At 39.1% G+C, this 21,325-nt stretch overlaps 1 protein-coding gene across 1 annotated transcript in view; it reads right to left on the reverse strand.

Annotated features, from left to right (window-relative positions):
- Positions 1 to 6,287: 6,287 nt before the first annotated feature.
- gfra4b (GDNF family receptor alpha 4b) overlaps positions 6,288 to 21,325 on the reverse strand; it is a 77,015-nt gene continuing 61,977 nt past the window's right edge. The window contains exons 2-8 of the mRNA XM_042492892.1: positions 17,546 to 17,821; positions 17,357 to 17,437; positions 15,437 to 15,782; positions 14,582 to 14,691; positions 13,635 to 13,769; positions 7,954 to 8,120; positions 6,288 to 6,714 (exon numbers count right to left, since the gene is read on the reverse strand). Of these exons, the coding sequence (XP_042348826.1) occupies positions 6,571 to 6,714; positions 7,954 to 8,120; positions 13,635 to 13,769; positions 14,582 to 14,691; positions 15,437 to 15,782; positions 17,357 to 17,437; positions 17,546 to 17,821 (1,259 nt within the window). The 3' untranslated portion in view covers positions 6,288 to 6,570. The remainder of the gene's footprint in view (positions 6,715 to 7,953; positions 8,121 to 13,634; positions 13,770 to 14,581; positions 14,692 to 15,436; positions 15,783 to 17,356; positions 17,438 to 17,545; positions 17,822 to 21,325) is intronic.

Raw genomic sequence — 21,325 nt, forward strand, 5'->3', positions numbered from 1 at the left:
TCCAAAAAAAAGAACAAACCAAAAAAGAAAAACCAGTTGTTTTTCCTTTTCATGTTTGTTTGTCTGAAACCCTGTCTCCTAGAAATTAATTTTATGTATCACTAAACTGCATTCTTTACTATACAGTGGTGACAACATACAAAGTGCAGGGACTGTGACACCAGAAACCCGTTTCCTGGTCCCAATTCCTGTAAGTGGTTTAGGTCACAAAATCACTTTGGTTAAAGAGCAACTTAACCCCCCCCTCCAGTATTTTTGTTTGTTTGTTGTCGACAGATTCAGGTCCAAATCTTGAATTTGAGTGCAAAGTAGTTGAATTCTGCATGCTGTGTGATAAATATGCTTAGAAATTGCCTTGCACTGATTATTGCAACTGAATTTTGGTATTGGTTGATCTGATGCCAAGTGATGTAAATGGCGGCAGCTTTCGTCAAAATGACAATTGGCACATTTATAAAACTGATTTAAAATTACTTATGAGTGATGAACTTAATCATTGTTTTTATTTAAATATGAGCCATCATCTCCCTGTTAATAGTCATCTCAAATTAGTCTGAATCTCGGCTGAATTGTCGAGCACTGAAGTGAAGTCAGTTTCAACATGAGTGAATCACTGATCATCCTTCAGATATTTAGGGATTTAGGGAATTAATAAGATTTTATTACTACCAATGTCATTATCGATTCTGCTTACTGGTCCAATTCTCTATCGATTCCCTCTTTGATTCTTTATCAGTTTTCTGTGTTTGGAAAAAAACACAGTCTACTCATTAATGTTGTTATAACAGGATATTTGGCCCTTGGTAACAAATGTGTTGAAATTATTATATTATAGACATTACAAGCAGCACTGTTGTCATCTTTCTTTGGAAAATGAAGCCACACTTTAGGGCATTTCTTCCTCTTCAGCTCCTTTTGGTTGCAAGTTTCCAGCAGCACAAACTGATTATTTTAATGTTATTGTTTAGCAATGCATTGCCATCATAAAACAATGTTGGCACTGATAAAAGAAATCGATAAGCTTGGAGGCATATGAGTTTAATGGATTGGACAATTTGGAACCGGTTCTCGATTCCCATCTCCAGGAACATTTAATAATAATGATGATTAAGATTTAACCGTTATGATAGTTCACTGACAGGTCTGATGAGGGGTGGAGCGGGCACAAGTATCGACATGAAATGCCTCTTTCAGTGCATTTCTACATATATGTATGGCAACTTGTGGGAGTGAAAATGATGCTTGTGAGTGTGTCCAGCTCCACAGTCATTTAGATTTATCAACTCTGTGTTTGTGTCAGGAGCACCAAACCGTCACTCTTAATTAACATTCTCATCCATTTTAAATATGAATTAAGTTTTTTAGTTTTTTCTTCATTCATGCTTCCCCATTTGTCTCATTTGCGGTTATCATTCATAATTTTTAACTCTATTTGCATTAGATTACATAATAAAATATAGTTAAATAAATGCAAATAATACTTTAATTGACAAGATGTCCTGTTTTGGTGATTCAGGGTTTCATCAACACTAATCACTGCCAACAAGCTGTATGTACTTGGAAAGGCATTGTTAGCACAGATGAGATGTGACAAATGCAGGACAGCTGGACATGGTGTTATGCAATGAATGAGGTTATGAAGTTGACATTCATCAAACACGAATGTTTAAATAAAATTCCTTCTTGACTGCATATTTTATGATCTCCATGAAGTTTTCTTTGGGGGATTTTTTTAATCTTCATGCATACTGTGGTTATAATTGGAGTGACAAGATTTGAGGGGAGTGGAGCTGCAGTTTGACAAATTGTTTCATGGGTCATCAGAGATAAGAGATGATACTAAACTATGTTTGTTTTTTCCACAACACTGCACACTGAAAATGAAAATGCATCACTCATGGAGTGATGAGTCGGGGATAAATCAGCTGAGCAGATCATATTCTCAGCATTCAGATTCATCACAGCAATCTGTTTCTTATCTATACTTGTAGGATAATGAGCAGAGTTCCTCCCTGCGGAGCTCTTATTTTGGAAGTTACTGCTCCGACTGATTTCAGTGTCAGTGCCCTTGGAGTAATATCACCAGGATGCAAACAAAGTGTTGCTTTTGACATAGTTTTGATAGAGAGCTTTGTAGACCTATTTCCCTCTTTTTCCCAAATGCTGAATAAGGACGTTCTTTTGGAGTCATAACTCTGAGCCTCAGACATCTTGGATTCACACGGCTGATTCTTCTCCCTGAGCAGATCTGGATAACTTTTCACAGTCATCTCTGGAGTTTCATTCACGGCTTTACTGAAGAGTGCAGTAACCTTTAATGACATTAGCATTTTTAGATTAAATAAACAATATAAACCCACAAATTGTCAAGAAAGGAATATTCTTACATATATTTTCCTCCTTAAACAATATAACTGCACATCTTTTGAATTAAAGTTTCTCTCCCCAAAAAATCCCCTAATTCACGGAGTGAAAGTGGCAAAATGCTGGCAGGCTGTTTGCAGTCCTTTAATGTTATCCACACCATTCGCAGCTACTGTGTTTCTCAGCTCAGCTGCCTGTTTCACCACTACAAACTGACTTCTGGTGGCATGTTATTTGCACTACATTCAGAACATCCTCAATACAGCGTCTCCATATGAGTTTAATAGAAAGAGAAGCGTCTGTCTTTTTGACTGTATTGCAAATCACACCTTCGGGATGTCTAAATACCCTGGTATACTGTAATACTGTGATATCATCCAAGCTTAATTCCTATGTATGAATTAAAAGAAAAAAATAATCGGAAATGAATAGACAAAATGTTCACTGGCATAGAGGGATTGAGACTGTGAAGTGAATTACTGATTCACTTAGAAACACTGCTGCAGAGTGGCCTTCACATACAAGCAATTAGTTGATTAGTAAATTGACAGAAAAATAATCTGCAATGAATTTAGAAATTAATTGACAGTTTCAATTGTTTAATCAAAGCAAAAAGTCAATCATTTTGTAGTTCAAGATATGTTAGTGGTGCTTGTCTGTGTTTTATAATTTTAAATGGAATATTGTTTGATTTTGGGCTGTTGTTCGGCGACAAAACAAGTGATTTCAGAAGTGCTCTCAGAACTTATGATAGGCATTATTTACAACTGTGTGCATTTTGCATAGACTAAATGATTGATTTATAAATCAGTAATAAAAAATAATCAGTAATTGCAGTTCTTGCTGCTTTAAAGAAATGGGTGGCAATCAGCACATTGGTCTGAGTTTCAAAACACGTAACAAAATAGAGAATTGTATTAACCCAAATTGTGGGCATATTGGTTTGATAGCTGAAAAAGTATTTAATGCGCCAAGGAGAACACACAAATTAAGACAAAATATGGCAAAAACGGACAAACTGCTTTACATCACCAAAAAGGGACATTGACCAAATGCTGAAAATGACCAACAGGCTTCTGTCAGACACATACAGTTATAAATGTTATGAATGATAAAAGCTGCCATAATGACATGTCTGTGTGTATAAGGTAATATGATCAGCCTTTGTAGCAGTGTTTGCAAAAACTCTTTGATCACGTGCGTGGCTCTATGCCACTGTCCGTTTGCCTACCACATCCAGACTCAAAATAGCGGTTTGTCCAATATGTTGATTTATGATGACATGACTGCATGTTAAACAACATACTTGCTAAACAGTGGTATTTCCACACTGTCATTGTGTTGTTGCCTATAATAATTTCACAATTAAACAATAATAATTGTAAGAATGATGATCAGCTTAAAGAATAACTTGAGTTTTTTCTAATTTCATCATATTTTCTTACATTTGGTTACAACATGAGAAAATGTTTGATCACGACCAAAAATAAAGCATTGTTACGGCTTAAAATTATTCCTGCGAACCAACAGCATATGGTATGAAGTATTCCAATGGTATTATTTGAAGAAACAAAAACAACTAGAAATTAACAGCAAACATCACCATTTGTGTGAAACATACTGAAAGGCTTTGTTTTATGTACATTTAATCAAAACACATTGCCATTGCCCTTTTAAGCACACAGTATGGTGCACATGTTACGTTTTTGTATTTGGTTTGTATTTAAATTTGCCATTATTTGTTTTTTTCATTGGATCAACTTGCAGTATTTTTCTCTTCCCACTTGGTGCACAGTCATGATCCTTGACAGCTTGGTTTATTTCCACCTCACATTTAACAACACTAACAAGAAGATAATTAGATCATCCTGCGTTACAATCAGGGTTTAATTATGCAGACTGTTGTGACTCGAGCGCAGGTAATTGTCTGTTTCCAGCAAACTAAAGGCAAAGTGTAAACACTAACCTCTTAAACACAGCCTGCTCAAGGCAGGAATAGCACACCATTATGCTGCCTGGCCTGTCTAAGTGAGATGATGCAAGGGGGCGACAGATTTGTCTTGCCTTTAAGCTGGCAACTGAGGTAGTAACAACATCAAATTAAGGTCTTTGTAAAAGACAAACCCTGCAGGATAAGAGTGACATTTTGACAGCCTGCAACCATACCGCTTGAAATTTAAAAAGCTGCCAGTAGCGGTTAGTCGCTAACTTTAAGAAGAAGAGCAGCCGTAAATGACTGCAAATTGATTAAACAATGAGATTCAGGGGCTCTTTACCCTCCAAGCAGAGGACAAGATCAGCTGCCATATATAGAGATGATAAATGATTATTATTGACACTATGCCATTTTTATCGTTTGTTATTGTTATACTGTGTCAAACTAGAGGCTGACACTGTTGTGTTAAATGTCACGTCTGTCACACCTCTTTTATTTCCGTGATGCCAGCATGCCATCTTAAATCACATACTGAGGCAGCATGAAGAATGGAGCTTCGTAGCGGCTCTGTGGAGCGATCTCTGTTTAAAAGAGCTGCTGAAACAGTGGAGGGTTACAAGAGGCAGAAATCAGCCTCTTAAAGTCATCACTTTTCCTTCTGAGTATAAACAGAAACGAGTAAAACAGACAGCTCTTTCTTGCCCACTCATAGTGCTTCTTCTGGCCTCTGATTTTTGTATTCCCTTGTCTCTGTCTTTGGCAGCTCTTGCCACTGCCTGTCTGTATGTGCTTCAGAGTAAAGTAGTGCCAAAAATGGTTTAAATTGTCAGAAAAGGGATACTTTGAAAACTGAGTTTGCCGAAAGGCCGAAGGGTTGGAAATTGTTTATATTGGACATTTATTTGAGTTCCAGAAAACAAGATATAAATTGAGTAGCTCAGAAATGAAGCAGCTGATGAGTTCAGTTCGAGAGAATATTTTCCATCACAAATGGCTGTAAATCCTGCTGTATTCTCACTTCAAATAATACACTCCAGAGTGAAGTTGTGATTTAGTTTAGGTAAACATGTATCATTGTGTTGCTTCTGTCTCCCCAGACAACATACTACAACACCAAACAAAGCATTCTTCATAAATAAAGAAACAGTTGAATGATGCAAATGTGTAAACAGAATGATCCGAGAACTTTTATTTGCAGCACCTCTGGTCCTGTTCAGAATTCACCGGCACAATCCCAGAACACAAAATGCGGAATCATTCATAACTGATCTCAAACAGACTCTGCACTGGCGTTGGCGACGCTCAATAAGTCAAACCATTCACTTGCCTCTCTGGCACAAGCACTCAGAGCCCTGTATAGCAATGTTCACGGACACAATGAGAAATAAAAGGCTCACAAACACGTAGTACAGCAGCTACAGGTAAAGACTTAACTGCTTTTCTCATTACTTCCATTCAAGTCCAAGAGCTTGTCTTCGCTGATAGAGACACATTTCTAAGACCAGCTGCTGTAGCTTTAGCAATAACAGAAATTGATGTGATAGAAGTCTTTATAGAGAGGATGATTATTATGTCAGGGTTTATCTTCTGTACTCTGGTTTGCCGCATGTTTATTAGATAGAGCTGCTGGACATGAAATAATCATGGTTGGATGTCTGAACAAAACAGAGCTCCGTTGTCTCTTTGTCTCTCCACTATTCCAGTATTGATTAGAAATAATGGTTCTCTTTCAGTCACTTGAGGAGAGTGGTATTAAAGCCCCATATGCCCCAGCAGCTTTCCAATCACTTTGTTTACTAAGAGCAGAGCAGACACAAAGTTCACTGGCTCACACCAACCATTTTCCCGTGTAATACTTCAAATAAGAGCTTCTGTTGGTAATACAAATCTTCACAGGTACTGACATAATGTCTGTATTATACATATCTGCAGTATATTTTCATAGTAACTCTTGAGAATGGATACAGTTGGATAGTTGAGAGCTGCGTTGGTCCACAAAAGCGGTACTGTGACTTCATTTCGGCTTGATTTGATCGCAACAACAATGTACAAATGTACAGACTGGCTTCGGTCTGCAGAGGTCTCCCACAGTCTGATTGAGAACGCCGGCAGGTGGAACTGGACCACTTAGACACAAAAATAGAAAAACAGAATTGCTGTACATATTTAGAGGGAGGAGTAACGCCACACGGTCCATTTTCCTCTGAACTGCGCTGGTCCTCCCATCTGGTTGGTACTGGGAGGGTCCTCGGCTTGCTCCCCTGCAGTCTTTAGTGTCCATTGTTGAGCAGATGAAGGAGCAACAACAGAAGGCTGAAGGCAGCTTGAAGCATTAAGCTGGGAGGTGAAGCGGAGTTTGGGAGGCTGTTGGACGGCAGCGTGGACTGGCCCACCAGTAGTTCATTTCCCAGAGCCTGTGAGGAGACAGAGAGATCAGTTTATTGCCACTATATACTGTGTGTGTGTGTGTGTGTGTGTGTGTGTGTCTTTATATATATGTATATGTGATCTTCAAAATGCCATGGATAAACCTTACTGTTCCCATGAAGATTTACATATGTAATTTTCCATTTTTATGAATAATAGTGAAACATGAGACCATTAATCGTCAGTCAGCATTGAGGGTGGGCTTTCTGTTTTTCCTTCCCAGTCTTCCTATTTTGTAGTCTTCCCATCCCAGCCTTCCCATATAAAGAGGGTAGGCGGGAATAGGTGTGCAGCATACATATGTGGACACAGGGTAATGTTGAACCCACTGGCATGAATAATTTGGAATAATGCTTCTGACCTGAGGGTTACAGGTTTCCTGAAATGGAATAAAACATCATCCCTCATTTTATTTGCCATGCTGTTGCATGGAAAACGCTACATGATCCAATGTGCTCCAGCATCTTGGAACACATTGTGGGAATTGTCAAACTAGGCAAGAGAAAGCAAAGGATTCAGACATGCTAAACTTTCTGTTAGGATGTTATGAGGCTTCCCTATTCAGTGCTTTTTAAAAAAAAAATTCTCTACATGTCGGGTCAGGCTGTCAACTGATCTCAGGACTGCTTATATCACAATTGTATTAAGTCACCATGTCAAAATCTAAGATAAAGAAGCATCCCAAGTAAGTTACTGATAACTCATGAAAACATTGTGGGCAATAGTCCACCTTCTCCTCTTTCCTTGTGTCCCTCCTTGTGTCACAGTCTAACCAGATGAGCTTCTATAATGCAAACAGCTATAAAGTTGTTTTGGTTAATCCTTCAACATCGATGTTGCTGTCCATCGTGATTTTTACGGTGGACATCGTCATGTGCCAGCTCGGTAGACATTTAGCAAATCTTTTTACAATGACTCAGATGGAAAAGCAGAATAATTAAGCTACTATGTATACAATTTGAAAATGTCAGCCCCTGAAAGTTTTATGCAAAACGACAGACAAAAGTTCATGGCACTGTTCGTACTCCATAGATTCATTAAGGAAAGCAAAGAATGAATGGCAGTTGCAAGAAAACATAGAAAACACAGCTTTACATCGGGATTGTCTCTTTCTTCTAGAAACATAAGTCATCAAAATAATTTGAAAAGGAAAAAAAAAACTATAATAATTGCATAAAAAGCCACACAGCAGCTTTGATATTTACAGTGATGATAAAATGGCATACCTGTGTTGGTATTATTGTATCCAAAATGTTCCTCATAGTTTCAATGGTTTCTGGTTGAGAAGTGGTGCTCCTGTTGTCTCTGCTGCTGTGGCTGGGACTGGGTGTACTGGACTGGCTGGCAGTTGGCTGCTGGTCGGATTCACTTCCAAACGTCATGAGTGCATTTCCTGGGAAAAAAAAAAAAAAAAACAGCTATCAGACTTCAGCAACATCAAATTGATGTTTGAGTTTCACTCATGTCTCATCACATCAGATGCTTTTTGGTTTTGAACCGTAACTTTTTCATGAGAGGTTTTGCTGGGCCAGAGCTAGTTTGGATTTGTCCAGCAGAGGCGAGGGAGAGAGAAAAAAAAGAAAACACAAAATGCTCAGTATTCTCTTCAAGTATCCAAACTGCACCTGCCTCTCCACATCGACCTCATTAACTCATAGACCGTTTGCTCCGGCCAAACAACTCTGAGACCTCTCTCTGTATCTTTCTAGGCCGGGGGCCCGAAGAAAGACTGGCCAAAGATTCACCTCGCCGCACACACCGAGCAAAGATACTCATGTCTGTACAAGTTCAATGATAGATAAATATATACCCGCCGAGGTCAATAATAGGGGCCATTAATTATTCCAGAGCAGAGATCACAAGAGAACAGACAGAAGGTGTTAGGGTGAAAATAAACATCAGGACAGAAGACACAATAAACTACAACACCCATGTAGGACATCTGGATTAAGGCTGATGTGCTGAATTAATGTCATTGCTTCCATTATTTCCATCAACAACTGCTATTTCTTTTATTCCTAAAATGGTGAGCCCACCCTCAGAGGTGTTGCACATATATATTTAATTGTCCTAAATATTCCTATTTTATGTTAATAAGTTAATTTCAGAAGTGTCAAATTTTACAGCATCTCATTTTTGCAGCTGTCTCCGTCATTGAGGTTTCTAAACTTTTCCTTAGCGGCTCTAACAGCTGAATATTTGGATATGTTTGATTGTCAAGCATTGCACTTAACCCTTAAATGCAAAACTTGGATCTTTACATAGCTGGGAACATGTTACACCCTGTTTAAAACCAGGGCTGTCGCGGTGAGGGAATTCCCCCTGTTGTGATTTAAGGTGGCTCAATAGCTCAATGTGCTGTTTTACCACCAGTTTTTGTTTGCAAATTACTTCACTTATCCTGATTTTGGTGCTCTGTAAACAGTACTGTTTGATTATGCATTGTGATGTTGATAATATTATTGACTGTAGAATTATTACGAATAGAAACAGAGTACTTTACAACTGCTGTCATTAAAAATGTATTAACTCGTGTCGCAAATATCGATGAAATTGCAATTTTGATCAATATTATTTGTGAGAGCATTAATGCATGAACAGAATGACAGATTATTAGGTCAGTGTTTTCTTTTTATTTGTTTTTTTTTGTTAGGCCTGTTATTCATTTTGGAATATATATTTAGATCTCGGGCTATGCACATTTGGGCCTGAAGCCTCAGATACCCAAGCCGAACAGCGATACTTCAGGAGGGCAACAAGGCACAATAATGGGCACAGCACTTTTCAGCAGAGATGCTCTGTTTGTGTCTGGTTGCTATGGTACAGAATATTGCAGAAGTAAAACTGTCAGCACAAGGTAGAGTACCTGTTCTGGATGGAGGGGAGAGGTGTAGATGAGGGGTAGAAGATGTAGGGAAAGAGGAAGGGCCCACCAGTCTGTGTGGGTTTTGTAATAATTTCTCCTCCGTTATTGTTGTTCAGCAACGTGAAAGTGGACAAGTTGAGTATTTTATAACCTTGGGCAACCAGAAAATAAATGGCAAACATGCAGTGCAAAGCTCAGAATACACGCTTAGCGCCTCATCAGGATACCTTTTGTGGTATAATACAAATACGCAGTGCTCCCATGACAGGAAAAAAAAGAAGCATGAGCAAAGCAGTTATGGCAGTTGCTTGCCATCCCCTGCGGTTGCCCAGCCTTTTAAAAAGGTTCACTGCATTCACTTCAAAATAATCAACAGTTTTCTTAAGAAAGTTTTTATGAGTCAGCTCTAACTTTTTCCAATATTTGTAAAAAAAAAATGGAAGAAGTACATCAGGTGTTTGGAGGAGATTCAATAAATATAACTAACAATCAAAGAGGCGGCTTATTTATAATTCACTAAGAAGTGACTGTCTGAACACCTAGGTGGAATTACCAAGGAAACAGCATGAAGGAGATGATTAATAACAAGAGAAGAAACACACCAGAGAGAGAGAGAGAGAGAGCACACTGTTAAAGCGACAAAAAGCACTGGATCTAATTTAAATACATCGCACTCTGCTGCTGTTTGAGCATGCTGGGAAACATCTGTCTCACTGAATCCCAGCGGCCCCGTCCTGTCGCTTTTTTCTATCACAGAACCTATTTACTTTGCTTTTCATAACAAGTCTGTTTTAACGTCCCCTGTTGCAGGTTATCAGTGCAAATTATTTTGATTAGGGAACGCAGTTTTTTATTTTGTATCATAATGAAATTACTCCGGCTCTACCTGCAGCAAAGGGAAATTATATGAGACCACAAATACAAATAAGCAGCTGAGATATTTGCGGTACAGTATTTGTTTTAGGTCTACAGTGATGGGATTTTCTTTATAAACCTGTTTATTGTAGTCCAATGTCCTGCTGTGTTCTCACAGACAACGAAAGTGTCCATGTGCTTACTTTTTAATCTCAGGTGACAAAGGTCTGTGGCTTCGCTGCAGCATTACACAGAAAGCTGATTGATTTTCCAACCTATGTAACATCTATAATGGCAACATAACCTATATTACATTTAGGTTTTTAAAGGATTGAACATATGTACATTTGTACATTATGATCTGCAGTCACATGCTTATGATTCGGAAAAGATTATGTTTTAGCTTAAACACCCACATTTGGTGGCACAAAAGCTGCTCAAAAAGCAGGGATGTTTTGGTGAAAAACCCCCTGGTTTGGTGCAACAAACACTGGTGGAAACACCGCAAAAGTAGCCAAAAAACAACCAGTTTTGATGTTTACGGGTATCGAACAGTGGTCTGCAGCTTAGCAGGTGTCTCATACAGTTGACACACCATCCACCATCCCTTTGTGATCATTCTTTGTCCCCTCTCTGAATTTGGAGGATTTACGCGTCCGTGAGTGCAAAACTCACTTTTGATGAGTTTTTCTCAAACTGTTTGACCATCACACTCAAGTCTTCCTCTGAATCAGTTTGTGGTCGCATCGATCAGAGCTGACCAGACTGATGGATTGGAGGAGCAGCGGCTGCAGAGGCGAATGAAAGCAAACTTTTCCATGGGAATGCAGCCAGTTTCGTGTAGTTAGGAAAAATGATAGACATTGCTAAAACTATATGAATTAACAAACAGTTAAGTTTCACTTTCAGTGCACTTGGCGCTCAGCGTTACTGCACAGAGTATACTCTGCCACAGGAGAGAGAAACACGGCTCCAAATTTTCTAAATTTGGCGGCAAATGCTGATATTGTGGCAGTGCGCCACAATTAAATGAATGTGTGGGAAACCCTGGTATTAAACATGCAAATTTAACATATTGGTAGTTTGCAGAAAGATACAATGCCAACATATTTTTCTGGCGACTGGACTGCGTGTTAATTAGTGAGCTTAAGGGGTGCTGGTAAACTGATTTTGTTACTTTTGGACAGAGCCAGGTCTGGTTTCCCCATTTCCTGTCTTTATGCTAAGCTCGTCGATGATGGCAGTATGTTTCAGGGATGATAACTTACATGTGTTTTACAGGAAGATAATTTTAACAAATAAACACCAGTTCTATGATTTTTGAAGCCTAAATGCCAAAATGAAAAAGCTCATGTTAGGCTATAAACAAACTAAATGACAGTCGCGTTACTTCAACATCGCCACCATAACAAAGCTGTAAAGCAGTGTTCAGCCTGGTGATGTTCTGTAGTCTCATTAGGCCTCTTGTCAGAAACCGCTTTTTTAAGACACGAAAGCTTGAAAACTCACAAAAGGGGTTATTTTCTGATAGGTTTCATGTCATAGAACAAAATGTGTATGTCTCTTTAGCTTGTATTAACCACAGACCTTATTTCAAACTTCTAACCAAAAACACATTCAAAAAACCTGTTGACTTTGATACAAGGAAACCGGGAGTGGTGAAATGCTAATTAATTTATAGTTTTAGGATTCATTTTCTGGGGCACTCTATTAGAATCGATTCTCTCATCTGAATCGCAACAAGAAAGCAAATGCATTTTGTATTGCTTTAAGGATGTATAACACACATGCAAGAGGTATTTGAATGCTGAAATCAAAAAATGTAACTGAGTGTGACAAACAGTTATGATCTGAGAGGACTGTCAAATAATAAATTGGTGCAATTCTGAGCTTAGACAAACTGTTTATCATTGCCGTCTGATGATGCAGTTGAGTGGATGAATAGAGACTGTATTTTACAGTACACTTCGAAACATTCGGTATCTCACTGCTGTTGTTGGCCTAGTTTTCCTGTCTAGAGACTGTTTTGAATTGTCAGTGACTGAGTCATAACTAGAAACAGAACTAAATGTATTGTGAAAAACGCCTCATAAACATGCCTGGAAGAGAACAGCTAACCACTCTTTCTCTCAAACTGCTCAACACCGGTTACACAGGACACCAGAGCAGCAGTCAAATGTGTTATCCCTCCAGTTACCCCTACCCCAAAACCCTGTGTTGGTACATTCCAGTCTTCAGCGGTACCATGGTATACCAGGGTATTTAGAAATCACAAAGGTATGTTTTTCACTACCGTCGTAAATACAGGTGCTCCTCTTTCTATTAAACTCTTTGTTTGTGCAATAACTACTTTGATGTGCAATAATCCAGTGCAATAAGTACATCCATGTGTAATATTCTATATTCAAATGTTGTTAATCTGTTGTTTTATTTATAACACGGTAGAAACAAGAACAAATGTACATTTATATTATACTTTAGTGTTTAGATATATTTATTTTACATTAGTACTTATGTTTAAATTTTAATGATATATTCCACACTTTCCTACTTCTTTTAAGACTTTAGAATGGGAGCATCTGTAACTAAAGGCAATTTCCCCTCGGGGATCAATAAAATATTTCTGATTCTGATTCTGTATGTAGTGCACAGCACGCACCACCAGAGCTCAGTCTCTGCTCTCTACTGGCGAAATAGGCAACTAAGCTGACTTCTAGTTGTGGAGGGATAAGTTACAGGACTGTAAGCAGCCGGTGGCGTGCAACGGCAAAGAGAAACTGTAGGATATCACGGCATGGTTTTTAACATCTAACTTGGTGAATTAGGGATTTATTTGGACTAAACTGAAGCTGATGATCGTTAAAACTGTGGATTTACTAACGAGATTACCAGCAAGAGTAACCAAGACAGTTGTGGTGAGTTTTATTTTTTTTCTGTTGAGTTTGAATGAAGTGTGTTTTATGATGATTATTACTTTTCTTAACATTTTGTGGGTTTCTAAAGTGTATTTATTAGTCTGAAAAGCTAAAGGTAAGTAGGGCACTTGTTGGATGTGCTTTATATGACGGTATATGTATAGCGTCATAAACCGTACATCTGGGTGAAATTTCAGTCAGGTATGAAGGTATGAAACATTACATACAAGCCTAGTACATTTTGATACACTGAGGACAGAGTGACACTCACGGAGACAGATGTTGTCGGTGAAGTATCCCAGGAAATGGTCACAGTCTTCTCTTCGGCTCCCACTGGCCGAGCAGGAGCACCACGGAGCCACACTGGACGTGGAGTTGTCAACATAGTTGGGAGTTATTGTGCTTCCTGCAGAGAGCCAGGACCAGGCCGACATCAATATTAAATATTCATTCTCCTTTTGAGTTGTTACACTGTATTCATTGTGCTTTGTTATCTGAAGCAGTAATGGACACTACATCTGGTATACTCTGAGCTGATGCACAGAGCTGATTATATTCTTGTATTGTTGTTTAGACTGGCTGTGCACTAACTCATATGATATAATAGAGAGATTTTGACGGAAGCTCCAATTTTCTCTTTTTTAGGTCATACAAGTCTGTGGCATTGAGATTTTTTCTTTCTGTGATTTTTTTTCCAACATAGTGGAGGTGCAATTTCAAATGCTTTAATAAATACAAGACAGGAATGAAAATGCCAAGTGTGTGTTTGTGCTGTGGGGCACCATTTTAAGGTTCTTGAAATGCATTAGGTTAGCTCCTCTCTTCGATGTGTGTGGAAAAGAAGTGGCTGTTCTTTTTTTTTGCGGACTGTTATAAAACAAATTAAACACACCTCGCATTGTGTGGAGAGCCTCTGTTTTTCTGTAATGAGAGATTTTTATGCCTCTGTATCTTAAAACATGTTGAACTTTGGTCTTTCGGTTCAGAATTAGAAGTTTTATTCTCCCACTCACTCTTAACCTGTTTCGGTATTTATTAAATATCCCTCTAGCTAGCTCTCACTCATCGTTATTGCTGCACTTTCTTCCCTTTCCTTCTCTTACAGCATATGGTACATATCTCCCCTCACGTCTCTCTCCTCCTCCACCTGCTCATTTCATTTTTCCCTTTCCTTTGTATGTTTCCTCTCTGTGTATTTCCTCTTAGGTGCGCACCTACCTATGAGCCCTGTGTAGGCGAGCAGACAGGCTCCATAGTTCCCTTGCTTGCAGCCGTTGGCAGCTGTTTCGGAGGGTTCGCAGTCGTACTGGAACTGAGCCAGGCGAGACCTAGAGAAGCAGCGAGCACTGGTTAGCGAGCACATGATAGCTCCCTGCGTTGTTTTATGTTTTGAAAAAAGTTTGCTAGGTCTTTTTTTTTTTTTTAACATAATCTTTCTACTATAATTTTCATTTAATTAAGAGTTTGCCCCTGTGACATAAAGAAATATTGTCGGATGTGGTGAAGACGGAAAGCATTGGACTGTTATGTGAAAGTGATAGAAAGAGTAATATATTTCATCCCCCAGACCCGGGATCATTAGCAAAGCCCTCTGAGTGTAATGGGGCTGTGAAAAATAATGGCCATGACCAGAGATAGCAATGAGCGATAACTCTGATCCATCTGGCTCTTTATCTGTGCTAAATATTTAATGTGTTATTCCAATGGGCTCTCTGGGGTGTTCTAACCAATGGTGGTAGAAAGCTTTAGGGTAAAACAGCGGGCCATTTTGTTGATTGAATGGCTGTTTATTTGGTTGCAAAGAGCTGTGATACTGTGCAGCGCCGGCCCAAATATGTATGGTGAGTATATTTAAAATCTATATCCAAGGAGCACTTGAATGAACTGGAAATGATGAAACATTGAGAGAAAAGAGTTGGCTCATTAAGCGAAGCAAAACTGGGGATTATGATCATATTATGGCAATACGTTATGGTATCCATACGAGACCAAGTGAGATATAACTTTAATATCTGTTACAGACGTGACATCAAAATAAATGGAAGCCAATTAAAAGCCTCCATTAGGTCTAACCTGCACACATAGTCGGCATTGCAGATCCTCATCTGTGTAATGCAGTTTGGTTTTTCCATGCTTTCATAAGAGCAGCTGGGCACGATGGTCTGCCGTCGGCGCTCTGCACACGCCGTGTCCGTACAGGGGCAGAAGAGCAGTTCGTGTGTGTAGTCGGCGGGGACGCGGTCAAAGAACCTGCGCAGAGCTTTATTGCATTTAGGCCTGTTGCAGAGACCCGACTTGGCAGTGGGTTTGATGCAAGCTGAGACATATTCCGTGCGGAGCTTCTGGCACAAGTCGTCCACGTTGCAAGCCTTGGCCGCATCCAGGCAGCGATTCACAGTTGTCATGCCAACATCAGAGTCTGTGGATAGAAGTAAGGTCAAATACAAGCAGATATCAGAGGAGAAACAATACCAACAGAGCAAAAAGGTTTTGTGTTTACGTGAACAAGAGTGTGTGTGACCTGTGGCATGCACTCAGTTTATTTATTTAACACGCTGAGATGTAATCTTCTGTTGTTGGAGGTTCAGAAGTCGAGATGGGTTGTTTGAAATTAAAGATCATTTTCAAGGTGGAAGGGACTGTGAATAAACAATTGAGGCTCATTTCCTTAGGACCAGAATAACAAAGTGAGTATTTGAAGAGGAGTCCTGTTTCTTTTCTTATGTTGTGAAAAGGGAACAGTTTCATTCTTGAAAATAGGGACAGAAGTAGAACTCAGTGGGCTTCTCTGTAGGGATGTGAATCGCAAGTTTCATCACAATATGTTTTCATATTGATTCCTAGGACAGCTATATTATTGCTTGGCAATATTTTATTGATACACGTATGCCGAATATCATTTTTTTAAATAATAGAAATGATTAATAAGGCAAATACAATTTATATCTTTGGTGGTAATAATAAAATAAATTGTTTTTTCAGCCTACTAGATACATTGTGCTGCAATAAAAATGATAGACGTGAGATTAAGAGACTGAAAACTTTATATTATTAGATAAAACAGATCTTGTTGAAATTTTTCTTTGGGGACATTAATTGTGTTGAAAAAGCAGTCAAATAAATCACAAAATATTGCAAAATGTTATTGCAAAACTTTAAAATTGTCATAATATTGTATCATGACTTGAGTGTAGTGATCATATTGTATCGTGAGGCCTGTGTTGAATCAATGAAACATATAATGGCTGCCAGTGTTAAATTTTCCAGTGTTGTTAAGTTTTTCAGTGTTGTTAACTGGCCTCTGGAGCCAGCCTCAAGCGGCTGTTGAAAGAATTGCAGTCTTTTCACACTTTCATGTTGGTTCCATTTTTCATCTCCACTTGATTAGAGCAATTAAAAATGTTCTTGTAGGAACCCAAAATATGTGCATAAGTATGAATCTGAAATGAGCATAATAGGTCCCCTTTAACCTAAATTGATGCTGCTTTATTTGCTTCAAAGTAATCTAAAGTACACCTTTCACCTGATAAACATTCAAACTTTTTTATACTTTACATTGTTGTTGTTGTCATTAAAACTGGGTTTTTAATTTTTATATCCCCGAGTTTTAATCTGCTTTTCAGAGTCTTGTTTTTTGTCTCTGAGTTTGCATGTTGTATAAGCCTGAGGCTATAAGAGAAAATGCAAGATTTGGTATATTATTTTATCACAAGTTGGTTGTAAAGAAAAATGCATGCATTAGTATTCATTGACAGACATGCAAATGAATAAGGATGCCATCCAACAACCTGAAGACGATATCATTTTGGATGCTGGAGTCGTGTTCAGATGAATGGTAACACTTGTGTTAAAAACAGAAGGGACCTCTGTTCGCCTTGGGCATGCTTCCAGGGGAAATTCAGTCGAGTCATGTATTCGTGTTGGAACAAAACATCTCCAAAGGTTAAAATTGTATAAAATAAGGTGAAACTTAATGAAGGTCAGTGAACTTGCCAGCTGTAATAGAGGCCAAGCGGACGTAGTCGTAATCTCTCTGCACCGTCTCGTAGGGGTAACTCTCCACCAGGTTGAGTCCTGAAATAATAATAACAAGACACAGGAATGAACATTGGCTTAAATGTTGTACTATCACAATTCAATTAAACTGTATCATTTGTAAGTAATTTTCTTGTTATCACTGACCGTGTATGATGGACTGATGGAGGCTCCAGTAGATGCTTAGGCAGTTCTTTTCCTTCTTCATGCCCCGTTTACATTGGCAACCATGTAAGGGGCTGGACAGCAGGGCGGACACTGCGTTGGCACACTGGCTCCTGGCACCGGGGCCCAGCTTCACGCTGCCATTGCCCGCCACACACTGACGCAAAGTCCTCAAGCGTGGACTGCAAGTCTCATCACTCGAGCACGAGTCTCCAGCCATCAAGCAGTCTCTGCCTGCCAGTATCACCTCTAAGAGAGCTGCGAGAGAGAAAATCAGAGCACAACAGAGAGCGGAGAGATGAGGGGATTTGAGACGGCAGTTAAGGCGTAGGGTTATGAGGTGAGGCAGACAATAAAGAATAAAAGAGGAGCTGAAGTCAGACACAAATGTCAGGAGTAAGAGAGGAAGTGAGCAGTAAAGGAAAGACCATATTGAGGGGGGAAAATATGTGGACACTTGTAAGATATTGAGCAGTAAAAAGATACTTTGCCAATTTTTTAAACAGCTTTGTATCATAACAATGTGGGTGGTATGTGTAAAGGAACTGTGGTAGACTTTACTCCACCTTACAATGACCCATGCAAACCACAGCAATCGTCAGAGTGTTGCTGGCTCTTGGGCTTCACTGCCGCATTTTTCGTTTTGCCCGCCACCCATGCTGCCACCACGGACACAAAGAGTACAGTATCAAGAGACAGACCTGCCTGTCAAAAGGCACCTTTTACGTACACATGAAACACTGCCGGACGGCATCAGGTAAAAACATGGCTGGACAGAACCGGTAACGTTGTTATTGTACACCAGCAGAAGGACGGCACCTGTTGTATCCACACAATATGCCCACGGGCAGCATCGCGAAAGAATGCAGCTGGACGGATCCTGTCACGTGTGCAGGGTGACGTCAGGTTGCAACGCTGCCATTAACATTATCATATATGTTTTTTTTCTACACCTGTCCATGTGCCTCTTTGCCCTAAACCTAAACATCAGTGACTTTATCGCCTCATCCCAACCATCCGTGCCAGCATGTGTGTTTGTTGACGCCCCGGCGTTGGTTGCTATGTGCTTTTGTTGTGTAAACCTAAACCACATGCATCGTCATCCCCATGTGCATTTGTTGACATCGCGTTAGCATTATACTGGAGCATAAAGAGCAAATGCTGAAGGATACCTACAACACAATATATGGACGTGGAGGCCCACTGCATAGCAACAGTATGTGACGACTTGGGATGAGAATGTGTTTCTCTGTCTCGCAAACTCAGACCAAACTGTGATGCAACATAAAAACTATAAAGCGCTGATCATGAAGACGTGCACACGTGTATACCAAGATTCTGTGTTGCCTATTTCTTGCCTAAAATGATTTCAGAAACATGTTTTAGTTTACCAACCAGCTGCCATTGTGTCAAATGGACGAGTCTGCATTCTGTTTAGCTAAATTAGCTCGCTTAACTATTTGATGATTATTTGTAAATAGTTTAATGTATAAAGTGTTTTATCCAAAGTGCGTTACAATTTGCCTCTCTTTGAACTTTTCTCAAACACACACACACACACACACACACACACACACACACACACACACACACACAGATGATTGTGAGCTACCACACAATGTGCCAGCCGGACCATCAGGAGCAAAGTGGGGTTCAGTGTCTTGTCAAGAGTAGTTTAACATGTGGACAGGAGGAGCAAGGGATCGAAACTCCAACCCTGTGTGATTGGCAGACAACCCGGTCTGCGCCTACCTTCTGAGCCACAGTGGCTCCAGATATCAGCTAGTAAAGTAGACATAAAAGCTCTCAAAACCCAGGTGAAATTCATACCAGACATTTTAAAACTGAAGGAGAAGAAAGTGATTGTTAATAGTTGAAAGCCTTTTGATTGAATGAATACAGTCCTCTCTCTTTGCATCCAAAAACAAGACTTTTATAAAGCAGATCAGCTCTTTCGTATGTGATATATTACTTTTTTTCCACTCACTTTTAGCATTTCTCTTCTCTTATCAAGATTTTTAAAAAAAAGAAACTCAAACTTTATGAAAAGAGTTTTTGTATGAGCTCTCATAACTATTGTCGGTATCCTCTCCCATGACCTCTGTTAAATTGAAAATAAAGTTGCCTGAATCCATCATAATGGATCACATACTGTGTGTCCATAATCTTACCACTTTGCCAGCAGGCTGAATTACTTAAAACTATTTGTACCAACTCTTTAGAGTTTAAGTTATGAAACCTTGCATTTAATACATGCTGATTATGTGTATGATACGCAGTTACAGTGTGAAAGATCTTGAGTGGCAGACTTATACAAATGCTAAACCGTGCTTTCATTGATTCACTTACCTTGTCCTCAGTAGCTTTGCCTCAGTCCTGCTGCATGAGTCAAGTCTATTCAGCGAGCCAGAGATCTTGAATAATAGGTGTGTGTCATGTACAGAATATACAGAGAACATTAACAAGTGAAAGAAACATACATATTCATCTGTTGCTCTACTGAAAAGCCTGTGCAGTACATGTCCATTTATTGAACTCTGTCTAAGTGAGCCAACAGAACAGCTGCTGAGACAGGAGCTCTGGGTTTTCTTTTGCATCACTTGGCTCGAATGGCAGTAAAGATGCTTTAGGTAAACATATGGGATGAAGAGAAAAAGTCAAATTTATTTGAAGTTGTGTCTTGCAGTACTGGTTGTTGTAGTGTTATTGTTGGTAAAGTCATGAGGTAAGACAAATGGAAATGCGTTAGGTTTGTGTTATATGGTGTCGTTGCTCTTTGTTCATATAACTTGTAAACAGCTGACACTTGGAGGCACACCAATATTGAAATTGAATGTAATTGACTTCTGTGACTTTTATATCCTGCGTAAATTGACAGCAAAACTGATGCAGGTGGATATGTAGCACATCATATTTTGACCTGATGGGGCACTTACTAAGTGTCATTTTTTGACAAATTTGGGAGCTCTTGGAGAGACAAGGGAGCATAAATCTTGCACAAACTTGTTGGAGCTTACAGAGAACCTATGTCACTAGGTTTGAAAAGATTTGGTTTCAGTTTAATGTTCATAAGCATCTTCTGTATCGTGATTCCAGCTACTGCTGTTTTTTTTTTATATATATATATATTACACCAGACCATGAATAAGTCTAATGGATGAATAAAAAGAGTCTATAACAACCAGCTGGGAACCAGGCCTTTTACAGTATGCGCAGTAATGTGAAGCAATAGGAGCTCTTACAAAAAACATAATATGCATCAAGATGTTGACCCCGGGTGTAAAAATATAGACAGTTGGCAGCAGTGTAACATTTTCATGGGAGAAATTTGTGTGATGGAGCTCATAAAATACAGACCTTTGTTGGAATTAATTGCGGTGGAGGTGGAGACATTTTTAAAAGGAGCTGCCACTCTTCTTTTGAGTCTTTCTTCTCTTGTACTCTGCAGTTTTTGAAATTACACTTTTACTCAAAAAAGTACAATAACTTGTGAAAAGAAAGGTCCTTTGCCCTCCTCTCTAGAAGTGTTTTTCTCCTTTTACGTGTGTGTCAAACTAAGTCAGAAAACTATATGTTGCTATTGCTACATGTGTGTTTGTTTTTTTAGATTTGTGTTTTCAGGTTATTCTGAAAATATATTCCAAAGCATGGGCCACAATAAGCCATAAGAATCCCACTATCCAAACACTGTAAAGTCATGCCATCTTTGTTTTCTCTTGTAATGTCTCTTACCCCATCTGCCTTGATCAAAAAATATTCAAT

This window comes from Plectropomus leopardus, chromosome 9 (assembly GCF_008729295.1).
Source record: "Plectropomus leopardus isolate mb chromosome 9, YSFRI_Pleo_2.0, whole genome shotgun sequence".
Taxonomy (NCBI): Eukaryota; Metazoa; Chordata; class Actinopteri; order Perciformes; family Serranidae; genus Plectropomus; species Plectropomus leopardus.